This window comes from Sinohyriopsis cumingii, chromosome 2 (genome assembly GCF_028554795.1).
Source record: "Sinohyriopsis cumingii isolate HCF-2022 chromosome 2, ASM2855479v2, whole genome shotgun sequence".
Lineage (NCBI taxonomy): Eukaryota > Metazoa > Mollusca > Bivalvia > Unionida > Unionidae > Sinohyriopsis > Sinohyriopsis cumingii.
The window spans coordinates 13,479,639-13,497,937 of record NC_142962.1 but is presented as its reverse complement, the minus strand read 5'-3'; the positions used below and the strand labels follow the sequence as shown (position 1 = coordinate 13,497,937).

General features: G+C 35.4%; 1 protein-coding gene across 1 annotated transcript in view; it reads right to left on the bottom strand.

Moving 5' to 3' along the window:
* Window positions 1-18,299, bottom strand: part of LOC149804353 (fasciculation and elongation protein zeta-2-like) — a 94,940-nt gene that overhangs the window by 41,709 nt on the left and 34,932 nt on the right. Inside the window, exon 4 of the mRNA XM_089939330.1 lies at window positions 8,008-8,122. Within this exon, the coding sequence (XP_089795456.1) occupies window positions 8,008-8,122 (115 nt within the window). The remainder of the gene's footprint in view (window positions 1-8,007; window positions 8,123-18,299) is intronic.

The window sequence follows — 18,299 nt, the reverse complement described above, 5'->3', positions numbered from 1 at the left end:
CATTATCAACCACAACAAAATACAAGCAGTTCATGCATTGGGTAAAATAGATTTTCAAACTTCATGATTCCATCACAATATGAACTTCAATTTTTATAATTATAAAATTAATAACTTGATCTCAAGAAATAAACTGTTAAATATTTTACCCCTTCTTTACAAATATTATCAAAGCACACAACAAGGGCACATGAACAGAACAAGTAGTTCCTTAATGGTGTTATGGTCTAATAACTCCTAGCATTTCACTTCATGCAAATTTAACCAAACTAACTGCTTTGTACAAAGGCTTGGAAAAATGAGTAATCATATTCTCTATATTCTCAGAGTTGACAAACACCACTTTTGCCCATACTGAATCCATTCCAATTCACCTTCTTCCATCAAACCAAGTCCATATAATAGAGGAACTATTCTAATATTCAATCCATCAATATTTTTTTGCCAACACAGTAAATAATAGAGAAGACAAAACATTGTGCTAGCATGAACTCAGATAATGATACCAGCTACTAGATATATAATACCAACAACAACAAAATAATATACTATTTCTGCATTGCTATTAAAAATACAAAAGGCATCAGTACAATACGATTAGTACAAAGTAGTATGGACACTAATATAGAGATAATAAATGGATTGCTTGAGTTTAAATGCTTGTTTGAGCATATAAGGGATAAGTGTGAACCAAAAGGGTAAATAAAATATATGCTGAACATTAAGACACAGAATATGGTCACCTATATTATTATTATTATTATTATTACAGGAATAAGTAGGAGTAATGGTTTATTACAGTTTAATATGAAAGCCAAATAACACCCCTCTGTTCTGTACTGAAGCATGTCGCATGTTCAACTGCTGAGAATTTAAACCATCTGTGATATTTCTAATAAATTCCAAACTATCAAATTTGATAAGAAAACTGTTTTGTTTTATGCTTGAGTTCGATGACAAAATAAAAACATCAATCTGACCATCCATACATGATGCAAAGAGATATGAAAATCTTTTTAAGATGGCTACCATGGTGGCCATAATGAATGTCAGACAAGCACCATTTTTAATTATTATCAACCAGATATCATGAAAAGTCTTTTAGTGAAAACCAATGCCGATATAATCATCTGTCAAAAGGAGTTGTAATGACAGGATTTTCATGATGACCAGTGTGGCAGTCATATTGCATGTCAGATCTTCAGCTGTAAATGGGTACTCAGGTATCTACCCATTGATAATAAACCAGGTAATTAAATGAGCCATTGGGCACCCATTTACTCTCTACAAGTTTATTCCATGTGGCCCAAAAAGCCTTTGCTTATAAAGGCAGCACTCACTTTGTTTTCAAGTTGACAAAACTTTTGAGAGAGCAGTGAATATACGTACTTGTTCAGTGCCAAGTAGTTCTGCCTTTTCCAGTAACCTTAATCTCTTAGTTTGTTGCCCACATGTCAACCCTTTGATTGACCTACAAGTGACACTTTGCTCATTTAGTAACAGAGGGTGGTTATTTGATCCTATTGCACAATTGACATGTTCAGTTGCAAACTATAACAGATTTCACAAACTGAATGATCAAAGTGTTACTTACAGAGCCCAACATAAGCACCAGCACATGACAATGAGTCCAAGGAAAGTTAGTCAGACAATATTTATGATGACCATACCATGATGGTTTGCTATGATGATTTTCGAACTTTCTCAGACAATGAGGATGAATTCTTGGACCAGATGACATTAGGTAGTGACATTTACAGCAGACTGTGAATTATTTTTTAAAATGTGGACTTTACTTTCGTTGTTGTTTTAAACTTTCATCAATGTTTATTTTGTAAGATGCGTGGAACTAACATATTACTGGAAATTATTAATTAGATCATCATATTACCAAGAACTGAATGACTGTCATAAAAATGGATTTAAAATGTCAAGCATTGAGAATTGTAGTGGATTTAATTACAACAAACTGTAAGTTGCTAATTTATTTGTTACATATTCCACTTGATAATACAAGTATATTTTACAGTTTTGTTCTTAATTTTCCTTTCTTCCTATTTATCTAGTTGGGCTTATTCATTTTTCTAAAATGCAACTCTGACTCACTGACAACAAGTTACCGATTCAAACAGTTTTTACTTGCAAAATACACTCTGATTTGCTAACTTTAACCACTAAAAAAATACATGTCTGCATGCCATTCATGCTATTTTCAGCCCTTTGAAGCTGCTAACAGTTTACAGAGTTGTAAGAAACATTACTGAAAAACACGTGGACAGACCTGAGTAAGAAAAATTCCTGAAATATGGAAGGAACATAAAAATGTAAGCCAGTCCCAAAGTTTGGTCATCATTTGTGGCATTGGCCTAGTTATTTTGTAGAAATTGTTTTCCTTCTTAGAATCACTTCAACTTTGACCTTAATATTTTTTATCCAAAATCAATAAGTGCTCATGTCTCAAACAAACACCATCCAAAACTTTTAAGACAGGTGGTACTGAACTTCACTAGTTTAGTGGAAATTCTTTTCCTTCTTTGAGTCATTGTTGTTGTTATTGTTGGGTTTAACGTCATTTTTCAGCACAAGATAGGCTATACATGGCGGCCAGTATTAATGGTGGAGGAAGAAGCCAGGAAAATCCCAGAAAAAACCACCAACCCACGAGAAGCTACTAGCAAGCTTTCTCGCATACCCACATAGGCCGACTCGAACCCATGCAGACAGAGGTGAGATGGCAGTGATCCATAATGGTGAGCACTTTAGACCACTCGGGGCCCCTCCTTCTTTCAGTCACAGTAACCTTGATTTTTGACCTTGATCACAAAGTGAAAAGGCATTTCCTTGTCTCAAATATTAATCTGCTAACTTCGTTAAACTTGATGAAAAATTATTAATATATCACAAGGAAACAATTGTTTTTCCTAGAATCACTGTGAAATTAACTTTAGAACTTTTGTCCCCCCTCCCCCCATAGTTGTTTTCCTAATCTGAAATTCTTGCCATTAAATAATTTTTGTTTAAGGTATCCTGTATAAAGTTCCTGTATTTTCATTCGAGTACATGTACTGTCACTATGACCTTTTGAGACATAAACATAGATTCCTTCCTTGCCCAAATGCAAGCTACTTAAAAAGATGGAGTTTTTGTGTCTAAACAAAATGGGAAACAAAGATGGATGAACATAAGGATACAAAGATATGAATGGACAGACAGATGCACATCTTACTATGATACACTCTGCCTACTGGCAGGCATATGAAATGAAACAGCCTGGATAAGGAAACGGGCTACTAATTAGCATTATCTCTTGTTGTATCTTGGTCTTTAGGCAAGGTGTATGAATGAATAAGAATGACACAGTCAATATACATGGACAACTGTCACAGATTCATATTTTCACTTGCAGTGACATAACCCTAAGGCATGGGGCAGGCTACAGTATCTAGCAAACAATCTAGTTATAACATATGCCTTGTTAAAGTTGCATTAAAATATCTTCAGTAGTTCAAAAATTATACCATGGAAAAGAATACACACTGGAGTTTCATTTCTGTGGCTATACCTCCAACTGTGGCATGTGATCTATACTTTGGGCATAGTTTCATTGATTTATCTACAATGGTTCAAAAGGTGTACTCAAAACAAGGTTAAGAGTCACAAAATTACACTATTTTCCGTAAAGCCTTCAGCCTCATATGTATACATAGCATGTTACTCTGTCATCGGCGGAAAAAGGCACTCTCCAAAGAAAAAGAAACGTTTTTATCAGTCATATGATGCGTCCCCGGAAGTATCCTATATAAACAAGCCACCTGCACTGTGTATCATGTAGTTATTCTGGCATTGTACCAATTAGCGGTAAGTACAATAATAGGCACGTATTTAGGTGGTGTTCTTGCCAGCTGAGCACATAGTCCAAGCCTTACGTGTTATTTGTCACAGTTTCTTTTTGTTTATTTGTACCGGCTGCTAAAGAGGACTAAGTTCTCTCAATTACCGACCTCGAAGCCGACTCTGAATTTTCAGGTTTCTGGGCCTGAGGATATTGCAGCCTTTTGTGAAGTTGAGGCAAATTCCTCAAAAGAAAGAGGAGTTATGAAGCCACAAAAACAGAAAAATAATGAGAAAAAATTGAAGTCTGTTGTGACTAAAGTCCAGAAAGTGGCAAAACACAAGCCTGTTATGGCAACTAAGCAAGCAAAAAATGTCGGACAGTAGAAGGACATCCAGTCAAATAGACAAATAACCTGTCAGAAACAGATATAGAGCTTTTGAAGAAAAAATTGGGCCTAAATGAAATGCAGCCTGTTATGGCAGATGACAATGAAGTTGATGCTCTTTTTGGCTCACCCGAATTACATGTAGAAGTTGAAAATAAAGGGCTATATTGCGATGTTGATGTTACCACAGCACAGGGTGATGCAAATAGATCACTCAAGCAAATTTCTTTGACTGGAAAAATAAATGGGGCATTGTTTGATGCTTTGCAGCCTGATTACAACTGTATTTCTACAAGCAATGCTGATAATATGTGGCAGTTACCCAAACTGAAAACTCCCCAAAAAGGAGAGCCAATACCTAAATCCTTAACAGAGCTGATTAATGCTGCATGCACTTCTTTATGTGCAACATGAAATTGTACAGAAGTACAAGATCCCAGAAAACTGTCAAAGTTGGGTCTCCCACTTGTCAATCAAGAAATTTGGAATGACCTTAGCAAATGAGTTCACTGTTATGACAAAGCCTTTAGGGATATACAAAATCTTATGGCTGCAGGCATTATGCCAATTGTCCAATTAGCAGAATTACTAAAGTCTCAGATTGCCACTAATGAAAAAGCAAAGGACCTTATTTCAGATGATATTACCCTTATGGGTCAGGTGCAATATCATGTCTCCCTAAGAAGGAGGTATATAATTTAACCACATTAGAAAAGGAAATATTTCAATATGCATACCCCCATAATGTCCATGCTTTTGGGGGTGATGTGGCCAAGGAAGTTAAAAGATGTGACACTGGGTTTGCACTTGCGAAAGAAAATTTTGCCCACATTCACAAGGTTTCAGTAGAGGCCATGGTGCTAGAGTGCTCAAAATATGTACAGGTATCAATACCAAAATTCCAATAGAGGAAGGAAACTTGCCTATTACACTAGTCCCCAAACGAGTCCACAAATTAAAATCTATAGAGATAAGTTCTGTGGGAAAACTTAAACACTCTGTTGCTGTATGGAATAAGTTTACTTTGTGATCTGTGGATTTTGCAAACAGTTTCATGGTACAAAACAGAGTTTGATTCCATGTCTTTCCAGTCCTTTTTTCCGAAAGAAATTCCATTTTCAAATGAGCAGAGAACCATTATATCCAACGAAATCACTGAACTTCTACACAAAGGAGCTATAGTCACATCCACATATGAGAGTAATCAATTTCTTTCGAACATATGTATTGTTCCCAAACCTAATGGAAAATTTCAGCCAGTTATTAACCTGAAACAGTTGAATAAATTTGTTCATTATAACATTTTAAGCAAGAAACATTTCAAATTGTTTTAGATCCCATCCAGAAAAAAGTTTTCTTTACTTCTATTGATCTAAGAGATGCTTATTTTATTATTCCAATACATATAGATTATCAGAAGTTTCTAAAGTTTACTTGGAACGGTCAACTTTTTCAGTTTGTATGTTTACTTTTTTTGCTTTCCTCTGCTCCAAGAGTTTTCACTAAGATCCTAAAACCCATTTATGCTTGGTTTAGGCAGCAGTGCATTAGGTGTTCCTATTATATTGATGAATCGTTGAATTTGGATGGTGATAGTCACATTTGCTTGCAAAACACATGGACTATGAATGAGACATTAAAATCTCTTGGTTTCACTATCAATCTCGAAAATTCAGTGTTTATTCCATCTCAACGAATCACCTTTTACGGTTTTGTGTTAGACTCTGATGTTTGATAATGCATAGTGCCTCAACCCTTTGTTGATTTATAGATACTTGAAAGGACTGTTTAACTAAAGTCCACCAAAACCAAGATATACTGACACTTGGGATGTAAACCTAGTCTTAAAATACCTGTGTACCCCTTTTTCTTTTGGAAACTATATCTTTAAAGTTATTAATAATGAAGCTGGTTGCTCTTATTGCTTTTTCTACAGCTCCAAGAGCACAAACTCTAAAATCTTTGAATTTACATAACATGACTTGTATGGCAGATAAAATAGTATTCAGTTTTTTGGATTTGTTGAAAACTTCAAGACAAGGTAAGATTTTCCAGTTTGGAACTACTACATTATAAGGATGAGAAGCTTTGTGCTATGCATTATCTTGACAGGACTAAAAATCTTCGGAAATCTACTCAAGTTCTGTTAACTTATTGTTCCTATAGAGCTATGACATCTAGTATTATTGCAAGATGGTTAAAAATGGTTTTAGAACAGTCATGAATTGTAACATCTAAATTCAAAGCTCATTCTTACAGAACTGCTGCAGCATCAGTTGCTTTCAGATAAGGCTGTTCCTTGCACAATATATTGAAAACAGCAGACTGGGCTGTTCCTTGCATAATATATTGAAAACAGCAGATTGGACATCAGTAAAGAATTTTCACAAATTTTATCTAAGAGATATTCAGGCTAATAGTAAGGGCTTTGCTGAAGCAGTTATTAATAGCATATAAATCACATTTTTTGTTTGATTATGATTTACAGGTTAACATGTGTTCCCTTTTTCTGATGTTTTTAGCAGATGTTTTGTTGTCAAGCTTTAAAGATGCTATGTATACACGTGAGGACGAAGGCTTTACATAAAATAATGAACCCCTCATCCAAGCATTTGTGAAGGTTGAGAGGCATTACTGGAGAAACGCTGGAGGCTGAGCATGTATACACCCACCCATTTTATGTTGCAAGTTGAATTTTTACTACAGTGGGGTTTTCTCTCCCTGTCTTATATAGACAACAAAACACTTCACTTTAAACTATGAGATACCTCGTGCACGTGGCTTGTTTATACAGGATACTTAGGTGACACATCATGTGACTGATAAAAAAGTATCCTTTTCTTTGAAGAGCACCTGTTCCCGCAAATGACAGAATAACATGCTTTGTACACATGCTCAGCCTCCAGCTTTACTCCAATAATGCCTCTCATCCTTCACAAATGCTTGGATAAGGGGTTCATTTTCTCTCACCATGACCTCCACCTTGAGCCAAGGTCATGGTTATGACATGTGACACACTGTCCAGTCATGCTACAAACCTGAGCAAATTTTCATTAAAATATTTTCATTGGTTCAAAAGTTATACTACAGACAAGAATAACAATTTCATTATTACATTTTGCTTGCCATGACTTTAAACCTGAGCAAAAAAGGTATGGATACAGTATATAATACACCATTTACAATATACATGTACATATAACTGACTCAAGTCTCATTAAAGTATCTTATGCGTTTGAAAGATTACAATACTTTACAGGTCAAAATTCACATAATTACATTTTACCTTGAGGTAGGGGCTATGGCAATGGTATGCAACTCACCAACAAGTCAGTATAGAAAGTTTCTCTCCAACTCTTTCATCTTACAGGTTGAACAAGCAAATGGTAATATGCAGACAGACAATGCCACCACATATTAGGTGTATAAAATGGTATGAAAATTGTAGACAGTACTGCAGTAAAATCCTATTCATTAGATTTATTGGATTTCCAAACAAATGGTGTGCCACCAAGCCAGTAGATATGGTACAGACCAAACTCAAACATCTCAACTCCTCTTCATCCAAATGTTTTTCATGTCTCTTGAGGAGATCAAATACCTCAGGTTCTACACTAATCGTGATGTTTTTCATGTCTCGTGAAGTGTTCAGATACCTGAGGTTCCACACTAACTGTGATGTTTTTCTGTGTACCTTGAGGAGTTAACATATATAAGGTTCTACACTAACGTCGATGCATTTCATGGAGTAGAATTTGATAGATGTAGATTTAAATAATAAACTCACCACTCTCTGTAAAAGTTGGCAGATGGGAAAGAGACTCTCTGACCCTGCTGTATGGAGAGAGAGGAAGTTCTGGCTGCTCTACTTCAGTTGGAGTGCTGGGATCTGTGCTACTGTCCTGGCAATGAATGAAGTAATGTACATTAGGTTAATTTACTGAAATTTAACTTTGGACTTATTTTTGCAGGAGAACATGTGACATATGTTGCAAGGGCACACATTACAAATCACAACAATTGCTAAAGCACATTTGTCAGTGTGAATCATCAGTCACATTTTCCAAAAGCCACCAATCAAAATTTCTGACCAGTATGACTATAATGTTCAGAGCAAAGCTGTGTTGTTTTATATGGATTTAACTGTTGGCTTGAACAGTTACTGGCCTTAAATTCTATCAGATTCTGAAAGAAAATTAAATCACTGCTGATAATATGTCAAAATAAAATTTCTGTGCACAGATGTTCATTAGGAGAATGCTCATGTTCACAGAGAATGCTCATTTTATGTCAGTAGGACTGAAGACTTGAGATACAAGATGAAAAATGAGATATTTAATGAAAGTCTGTCATCTAACACTGATCATCACTTTAGATTCTTGTCAATAATCTTAGACTCAAATCAATTCTGTTACACTACTGATACCACCATTACCCAATACTTGTTACTGTTACACAACCGTAATGCAGTATGTTACTCTGACCACAATAACAGAATATTTGTTATTCTGTTACACTACACATTAAGGGTGGGTATTGAATTAAAAATCATATTGCAATATATTACAATAATTAATGAAATATTGCAATACTTTTCCAATATATTGATTTAAGAAAGAAATACAGATTACATTTAATTTATTTAAGTAAATGAATCAAACTGCAAAAAAGTAATTAAACTTATTGAATTACATATTCAAAAAACAGCAAAGAAAATTAATAAGATCAAGTACAATAGCTGAAATCTAACTTAGAAATAAAATGAGTTACAACTGAACGCTTGTCTAAACAGTGAAAAGTTGGTGGTTCACTTTTTGATAAACATAAATAAATACATACTTGATCTTTTCATTGTCACTTTACCCAGTAGTTTAAATTCAATTGATATGGAAATCATTACTTACTTCATATTTTTGTAAACAAAGATAAAAGCATCAACATGATTTGGTTTTAGGGCTGAACACTGCATTTACTGTATCTCCTGCATTGGAGAACACCCTCTCAGAAGGGACAATAGTTGCTGGCATGCAAAATAAGGATTTAGCAAACTTACCTGGCTGTACAGTTTCCGAAGTTATACTTGGAACTTTTACCTTAAACCTTGGACATCCAAGGTTTTTCCATGGTTTTCCTAGGAAAACCTAGGAAACCTCAGACAATGCTGATATTTTGTCCAAGGTTTTATAAGCAAACCTATAATATTATCTTGTACATGAAAAAAAAACAACCTAGGAAATACCCTGGACAATTTAGCCTTGGACATGAGAACTCTGTTTATTTTTGGCTCGGAAAAACCTCAGAAATAAGAACTTAGTCATTTTTTAGCTTGGACATAGCTCTGAAATGTAGACTTAGAAATTTTTTAGCTAGGAAATGGACTTGGTCTGTTTTAATTGTGCATTTTTCCTTTCTTTTTTAAATAACAAAATGTCATTACCAAAACAACAAACAAATCTAGGAATTGAATTAAAAAACTGACTTAATGTTGATTGATTTGATATGGGTTTTACAGCGTACCATCTCAGTTTAGGAAAAATGGTGCCAAAAAGGATCACATATTTTGGTTTCACATCTTATTTACATAGAGATAAAAATATGAGATAAAGAATCAAAACCTATATACATGCTGGACACACACCCCCATCAGAATTTTTTTAACATTCATACACTTTTAATCATTTCATACAATCATGTTAGTGTAACTTAATGGTACCAATTCTAATGCCCTGTAACCACACAGGACAAATGTAAAAATATATTTTCTAACAATTGAATCTAAAGTAAATGCTTAAAGGGTCACATGACATTTTTCTTAAAATTTGTGTTTGTGTGTTAGTTAACGGAATAATAACTTAAAGTACCAGTTTAAATGGATACACTATTACAGTATTAGTGTAAAATGTTTTCTGAAAAATTGCATAACACTGTTTATTTGTCACATCAGTTACAAGAATAATAATTATAAATATACAACTGAGTCTGAAAAAAACTGCATGAACTATTGGCATGGCACTATTTTTAATTATCATTTTTCATATGACAATTGATAATAAGCACAGTTACACTGAAGTTAAATCCCTTTCAAAATGATTTGGGAAGAATGCACCCAACACTTGATTCTGTTTTCTGACAACAAAAGCACATATAATCCATTTGTGGATTTTAAAAATATTAATGACTTCCAAAGTTAATGATGACATAAATTTGAACAATGTTTTCACTTTGAGTTTAAACAGGTGTAAGTTTTTTTTATTTGCAATTATTTCATATATAATTCAAATATTCATGAAATATAGACAATGAAATATAGACAATCAAGGTACTGTAAAAGACATTTTCCAAGTAAAAAGGCAACATTTATAATCCCAATTTAAGCCTTGCAAAGCCACATCTCTCCTTTCAGTGATCAAATAAACATGTATGTCAATAGCTAAATTGCTCGTCAATAGCTAAATCTTAAGTGGTAAAGGATCAAGTGAAAAATGCAAGCCTGTGTTAGTGTACTGTAGTTGATAAAGATGTCAATGTATACACCTAAATTCTAACACCTGAGGAAGAACTCTTCCCTCTATATTTCTTTTGGACACAAATAGTTTTCCAGCTGCAAATACATGGCAAGTTTATCTGTGGAGGAGGTCTCTCTGAACTTAGCTACTTCTCCAATGGGTTTCATTTCTTCAATTAAGTGCAATTGTAAATGAATTCTGCTTCTTGACCTTGCTGGTCTTAAAATGACTGATAATGTCTGTGCTTTGTTAAAGCCTCCTTTGTTGATATGTTTATGAGACCACCCCACCCCACCACATTTGTAATTCCTATTGAATTGGTTTAGAATAAGGGCAGATAGATTTTATTGGGGGTGGGTGTTTTTTTTTACACACACACACACACACATAGATATATATAATGTACTAAGCACTTCAAGACCTGTTGGGAATTTTAATTTGTATTTGTAATATTTTCATTTTTTATTTTGAACCCGATGAAAAAGTGCTAGGGTCAGCAGCTTAAACGGGGATGGTTGGCCGACCTGGAACATTTTGTGCACTGGATATGGCACTTCTGATCTGCGGATGATCAGAAACTGGAAGATAATTTTATCTTATGGAGAAAAACATTGAGATAATTGAAGGACACCACATAATATTCATAGCAGGTGCTTATCTACTTACTGCTTTTAAATTTTAAAAAATGTTGTGGAAAGTTCTAAGAAATATTTCTTTCGCCTTCTTCCGTTGGTTGCAGAGAATGGAATTATCCAATCACAGCAGCCAATTCAACAATCAATCTTGTACGTGCCATAAATTTATTATTCTGGTAATAATAAATTTCGAAAGTGGTCCATTGAAAGCAAACCGGTCTGTGAAACTTGCATTATAAAGGAGTGAATTCATCAATCGCCATGAACTTGTTTGCATTATTTATATGATAATCCTGTTACCCAAAATGTTCTTAGCCTTCTAAATATTGTTCAGCAGAGAAAGGCAAGATTACAAAAGTTGGCAATTTGGTGTCTGCAAGGTTGCCGTGTTTTGGTATTACAGAAAGAATTATTGGAAGGATTGGGGTAAGTTCATTTCTTTCTTTTTTTTACATTAAATTTAAAAAAAAAGATAAGAACATTTATTGGCTCTTGTTTCATAGCACAGGCACTTGATTCTGGGATAAACTAATGTGTACACTCACCAATTAACACATTAAGTGTTAATTGGTGAGTGTACACATTAGCTTACCCCAGAATCAAGTGCCAGTCAAACATGTACAGCATTCAGTAAACCATATCGTTGTTTTCATCTTTATCTCACTGATAGCTTGTGTGTGTGTTGTCACAGAGGGATTTTTAAAAATAACTGTTGTGAAATAATGGTATGGAAATTGGACTTAGTGTTCCTGCTTCTATGCATTGTTTAACCCTGCAAAGATATATGATAAATAATAATCATAATAATAATAATAACTCTTATTATTGTTCTCATTTTTCTAATTTTATCTTTGCATGATTCAGTTGGAAATCTCTGGAAGTGAATTACAAGAATATAGTACATTTTAACGATAAAAACGTTTTAACTATGCCCGATTTGAATAGTGTAAGCAAAATCCACGAGCATAAACAGAAAAAAGCAGCAGTAAAAAGCAGTAGGACAAGAACTAAAAAAGTGAAGGTACAAAAAGAGTACACTGATGCCCACAGAGAAGTGAAAAGAAGCATCAAGATAGACTAGAGAAACTATGTTGAAGGAATGGCAGCAGAGGCAGAAGAAGCGACAAGAAGTGGAAACATGAAGAAATGTACGACATCACCAAAAAGCTGTCTGGCAAGTACAGCAAAACAGACAGACCCGTAAAAAAACAAGCAGGGAAAGACCATAGCAAGTACAGAACACCAAATTAAGAGATGGGCTGAACATTTTGAAGAACTGTTGAACAGGCCAGCCCTACTAAATCCCCCAGAAATCCACCCAGCCAATGCAAATCGCTCCATAAGCTGTGACAATCCCACCAGAGATGAGATCAGGAAAGCCATCACCCAGCTGAAGAACGGCAAAGCAGCTGGACCTGATGGCATCCCAGCAGAAGCCCTCTGAGCATAATTAGATGCTTCAGTGGAAATGCTATACCCCCTTTTTGAGAAGATCTGGGAGGAAGAAGAAATACCGACTGACTGGAAGGGACACCTCATCAAGATCCCAAAGAAAGGCGACCTCAGCAGCTGCTCCAACTACAGAGGAATCACACTCTTATCAGTACCAGGGAAAGTCTTCAACCGGGTCCTCTTGGAGAGGATGAATGAGGCCGTTGACCCACAGTTACGAAATGAGCAAGCGGGCTTCCGGCAGAACAGATCATGTATGGACCAAATACCTACTCTTCGCATCATAGTCAAGCAATCATTGGAGTGGAATTCTTCACTCTACATCAACTTTGTCGATTATGAGAAGGCATTCAACAGCGTGGATCGAGATACACTCTGGAAACTTCTTCGCCACTATGGCATCCCAACCAAGCTGGTGAACATGATCAAAAACACTTACAACAGAATGTCCTGCAGAGTCATTCATGCAGGACAGCACAAAGACAGCTTCCTAATGCAGACTGGCGTGAGGCAAGGCTGCTTGCTGTCACCGTTTCTCTTCCTTCTCGCCATAGACTGGATTATGAAGACATCCACCAATGGGCAGAGAAATGGGATCCAGTGGACATTGTGGATTTTGCCGATGACCTAGCACTCTTGTCCCAAAGTCAGCATCAAATGCAGGACAAGACCAACATACTGGCACCCACATCAGCACAGATTGGCCTCAACATCCACAAAGACAAGACCAAGATCCTCAAGATCAATTATGCCAGTAACAACCTAGTCACACTGCAGGGAAGTCCCCTGGAAGACGTGGAGTCCTTCACGTACCTGGGCAGCATTATCAACCAGCAGGGTGGCACAGATGCAGATGTCAAGGCAAGGATCGGAAAGGCATGAGAAGCTTTCATACAGCTCAAGAACATCTGGAGCTCCAATGAAATTTCCTTAACTACCAAGATCAGACTGTTCAACTCCAACGTGAAGTCAGTCCTACTGTATGAAGCAGAGACCTGGAGAACCACAAAGTTGACCGTAAATAGAGTTCAGGCCTTCATCAACAGCTGCCCAAGAAGAATTCTTCAGATCTGCTGGCCAGACACCATCAGCAACACCAACCTGTGGCAGAGAACCTCCCACCTTCTAGTAGAGGATCAAGAAGAGAAGGTGGGGTTGGATAGGACACACACTACATAAGCCGCCAACCAACATTACCAGGCAGGCATTGAAATGGAACCCTCAAGGCAAGCGTAGAAGGGGACAACCAAGAAACACCTGACGACGTGACCTTGAGGTGGACATAACTAAGATGGGTCACACCTGGAGTCAGCTTGAAGGGATGGCACAGGACAGAAGCCTCTGGTGATCTTTTGTGGGTGGCCTATACCCCAGCAGGGGTGACAGGCAAAACTAACTAAAGCAAACAAACCCATTAATATTAGTAGAATTTAGATTATTTTATTTGGATTTTGTTAACATAGCTTTAACAATTTTTCATTTATATCGCTACGATGTCTGCAGTGTGGCAGTTTATAGTGATGTCCAGCACTGGGGCATCATGCTGTAGACATGTAGTGTGATGTCCCACCCAGTCACATTATCCTGACACCAGGCCGACCAGTCCTAATGCTAACCTCGTAATGCTGAACGCCAAGTAAGGCAGCTGTTAGCACCATTTTTATAAGTCTTTGGTATGACTCGGTTGGGGATCAAGCCCATGCCCTCTAACAACCAAGGCGGACGTTCTAACCACTAGGCCACCAGAGAGGTTGTTGAATTTAGAAGAAAATATTTAATAATGGTTTTAATTATGTATTATTTTTATTAAACATGAAAATGAAGTCATATTTTAAATTCATTGATAGAACAATAAAATCTGAAAAATATTTAATGACTCAAAAATGGATCTTAAAATAACTGTGTACATAATTATTATAGTGCATGAACTCAGAAGAATAGGTTTATGAACACTGTTAAAGACCTGTAAAATTAGAACAGAACATCCATGCATATAGGTTGTTAGGCAGCAAGAAAATATACAAAGCAATCAATCAGATTAAATACTGCTTCAGTATATTGATGAAAAGCTAAATTACTTTATCCATTTTCTTGAAGTACAGTATTTTATAATTTAAATATTTGTACTGGCCTGCCATATTATCACGAGTTTGTCCGAAAGAGCAGCTGCATTCTACGTTTAGATACAAAGTAGTGATTCATGACATCACATGATGGCCACTGTTAAACAGCTTTATAGACCTTGCAAACCATGATAGTATATGCCCTTCATTTCAGGTGTAAATTTATGTACCATATTAAAATGATTATTGATCATGCATGTCATATGTTGATGATATTAAATAGTATTTGAATTGGATTTCTTTTGTTTGTCTAACTGAAAAGGAATTATGGTGTCTGTGATACTGATCTCGTACTTTATTTTACCTGTTGCATACGAATTTGCAAAAATGCAAGCATCAGTGATCTCTTAAGCTTATAAAGAATGTCAGGTTACATAATTAAAATGATTATTATTTTTATTTTGAAAGGCCAACATGCCAAACCACATTTATTTCAACAATAAACATGGGTATATGTATTTTTTCCCCAAGTAATCAATTCCCATCACTAGTAAATGGCATGGAATGTATTGCATATTATTGAAAAGTTTGCATTTTTTTAAATTTAGGGTTGAAACAAGTAAAGATGCAAATCCACAATCACCAAAACCACCAAAAACAGCTACGACAATAGCAACAAAATAAACCACCAAGATGGCAACACCAAAACAGACTAAGACAGTAACACCAAAAAAGTCCAAGGTAAGATAAAGATGCAGCAATTTCAAACTTTCTAAAAATTTAATAAGCAACAAGCACTGAGTCATATCTTTATAAGTTGATTACAGTACAATGAAATAAAATAAGATAGTAATTCTGAATAATTTTAATATCTTTAAAGGAGTGCATCAGGATCTTATAATTTTATTGATTGAATATATTAGTTTGAACTTATAAGCCATTGAGCCAGGAACAGAATACAATCTTGACTGTATTTGTTATTAACAATTTAGAATGATGGTCCCAAATGCAAAGAACAGTCCATTGTAGAAATATAGCTTTTTAAGGGTTAATATATTGTTTTCAGAACTAAAGGATTCCAAACATGATTTGTCAATTTAAGGCTGCCAATATGTGTACTATTTATTTTATTAATTCATCACCTTTTAGATTTTCAACCAATATTTTTTTTTTGGCAGGACTGATCCAAAAGAAATGGCAGAGTATCAAAGAGGTAATGATAAACAGGAAAATCAATGAAGTGCTAAAACCATCAAGAAACCAGGATATAAATGGATGGATTTTCACAATTAAATGGACAATTTGGCACTAAAAATGAACTTTATGGGCATTCTTGATATTTGGACCTTTTTAAATTTTTATGTGTTGAACAAATTAAAAATAAAATGTATTCTTATATTCTGTAATATTTGCTTCATTTCTTGGTCTGATGTTATATGCCAGGGAAGTGTCAGAGGAATCCTCAGACAATACGTCCTAGGAATCCTCGAATATGTCCAAAGAATCCTCTGACAATATATCAGAGGAATTCAGAGGAATCCTTGGACAGTGTGTCCATGGAATTCTCAGAATGCTTGTAAACCATGTCCGAGGATTCCTAGGAAACCTCGGAGTACTGAGTACAAAAAACCTTGGAAGTCCAAGGTCAACATCAGACACTGAAAATAAAAACCATGGACATCGGTATAAAATAGTCACTTAGACCTTTCTTCTTTTCTTCCCCATGTCAGTGCTACTATTGAAAGGCTAGCATTTAAGACTCAGTGAGATTGAGCAGGGCATTGCAATGCTGTCCTGAGAAAGTAAACAGCTGAATTACCAACCATAACCACTTGAGAGAAACCATGTCAATTTATCATTTTCAAAGGGAAATTAATATGCACCTTAGTTCACAGATTCTATGCTGCCTAAAATTTCATGAAAAAAATGATTATCTTGGGATAATTTAGGAACCGCTGCTTACGATTGGCCAGAGTAAATTAAGGCATACACTTTGGAAGTAATGTAAATTTAGAGTGACGTTGGTCGAAATTCTTTAGTCTTGAAATTCCTGAGAGAGAGTAGTTTCACTCCAAGGAAGCCTAAAAAGATTAATGCTTTCCTCCTTAAACAAGAAAAGGGGACCTGGTGGCTGTTGTCTTGTAAGACAAGACAGGGTTTAGTGCTAGGCTGCACAATTTCTGCAAGAGAACAGCATTAAGGAAAATTTGAATTTTCCATGTAATCTTCTATTTTTGATTGTTTGTTTTGTGCAAATTGCTACTATCCATATTATGTATTGTTTATTCAAATTATGGAAATCTGTTGATGCTCAAGTTGTTATGCAATTTATCTCTTTAATTTTACAGTTACTAGTTCACTGATAGAACTGACGACTGCATGGTATCCAAGTTTTCATATGTGTAGGATTTCATAGGGTTATATGAAATAATTTTCTGTCTGTTAGGACAATACTGATTATCATGAGTTAACGATTATCACATATTTATATCTGATTTTATAATGTTTAAATAATCTTGTAAGTTAGGGATTGCTGTGAGCTAGACTTTTGTGAATTTTATATAATAGTAATGAACCATGTCATAGCGTAGATAAAGAGATACGGTAATGTTAGATATACCGCTAACATGTTAATTTATGGTTGGTCGCTGTGAAGTGAGGGTGATGTTCTGTTGGATTAGTTCAAAATTTATGCAGTGTTTGGATAGTTATTTATGCTTCTGAGTAATGTAAGTGGGGGGAATTTTATGTACGTGTAGAAAGTGGTACATATAGAGGTTATGGGGTAATTTTCTCCTTTAAGGAACAGCTTTCTGTGAGAGACAGGACAGTCAGTAAATGAAAGTCACAAAAAAAAGTCATGAGTTTAGAATAAAGGACCAGGAAGTCCAGGAAGGGGAAAAGTGTAGAGAATAGGAAGGCTCGACAAAATAGGAAGACACTGATACACAGTCAAGGGAGGAAAGTGATGCAATCAATCATGGACATTGTGCTCTTTTCACCACTCATTATTATGATGAAATAAATCCAAATTAGACACTGCTATTAAATTCTGTTCACGTAACTTAAGTTCAATTGGAACTGCCACTATTAATTTGTGTTGATTAAATTTGTTATTTTTCTTGTCTAAGAGGCTGGTATTGCATTGTTTCTTCCCAACAGTCTTGCTCAGTTCTCTATTGAAATTCTATCATTGTACTCCCAACGGGCTATAATATTAAGGGATCCTCTAGATAATGCCAGCCAAACCCATTTAACCACCCCTCTTACTAAGAGGGCAACAATGCAAAGGGGTTTGTGCTCTATTGGCTGAAAACAATGTCTAGAAATCCAGGATGAATCCATTTCTTTTCTTTTGTCTTCTTTTTAACTGTAAGTGTTTAAATCATTTCATATATTCTTAAACAATAATAATATTTCCAA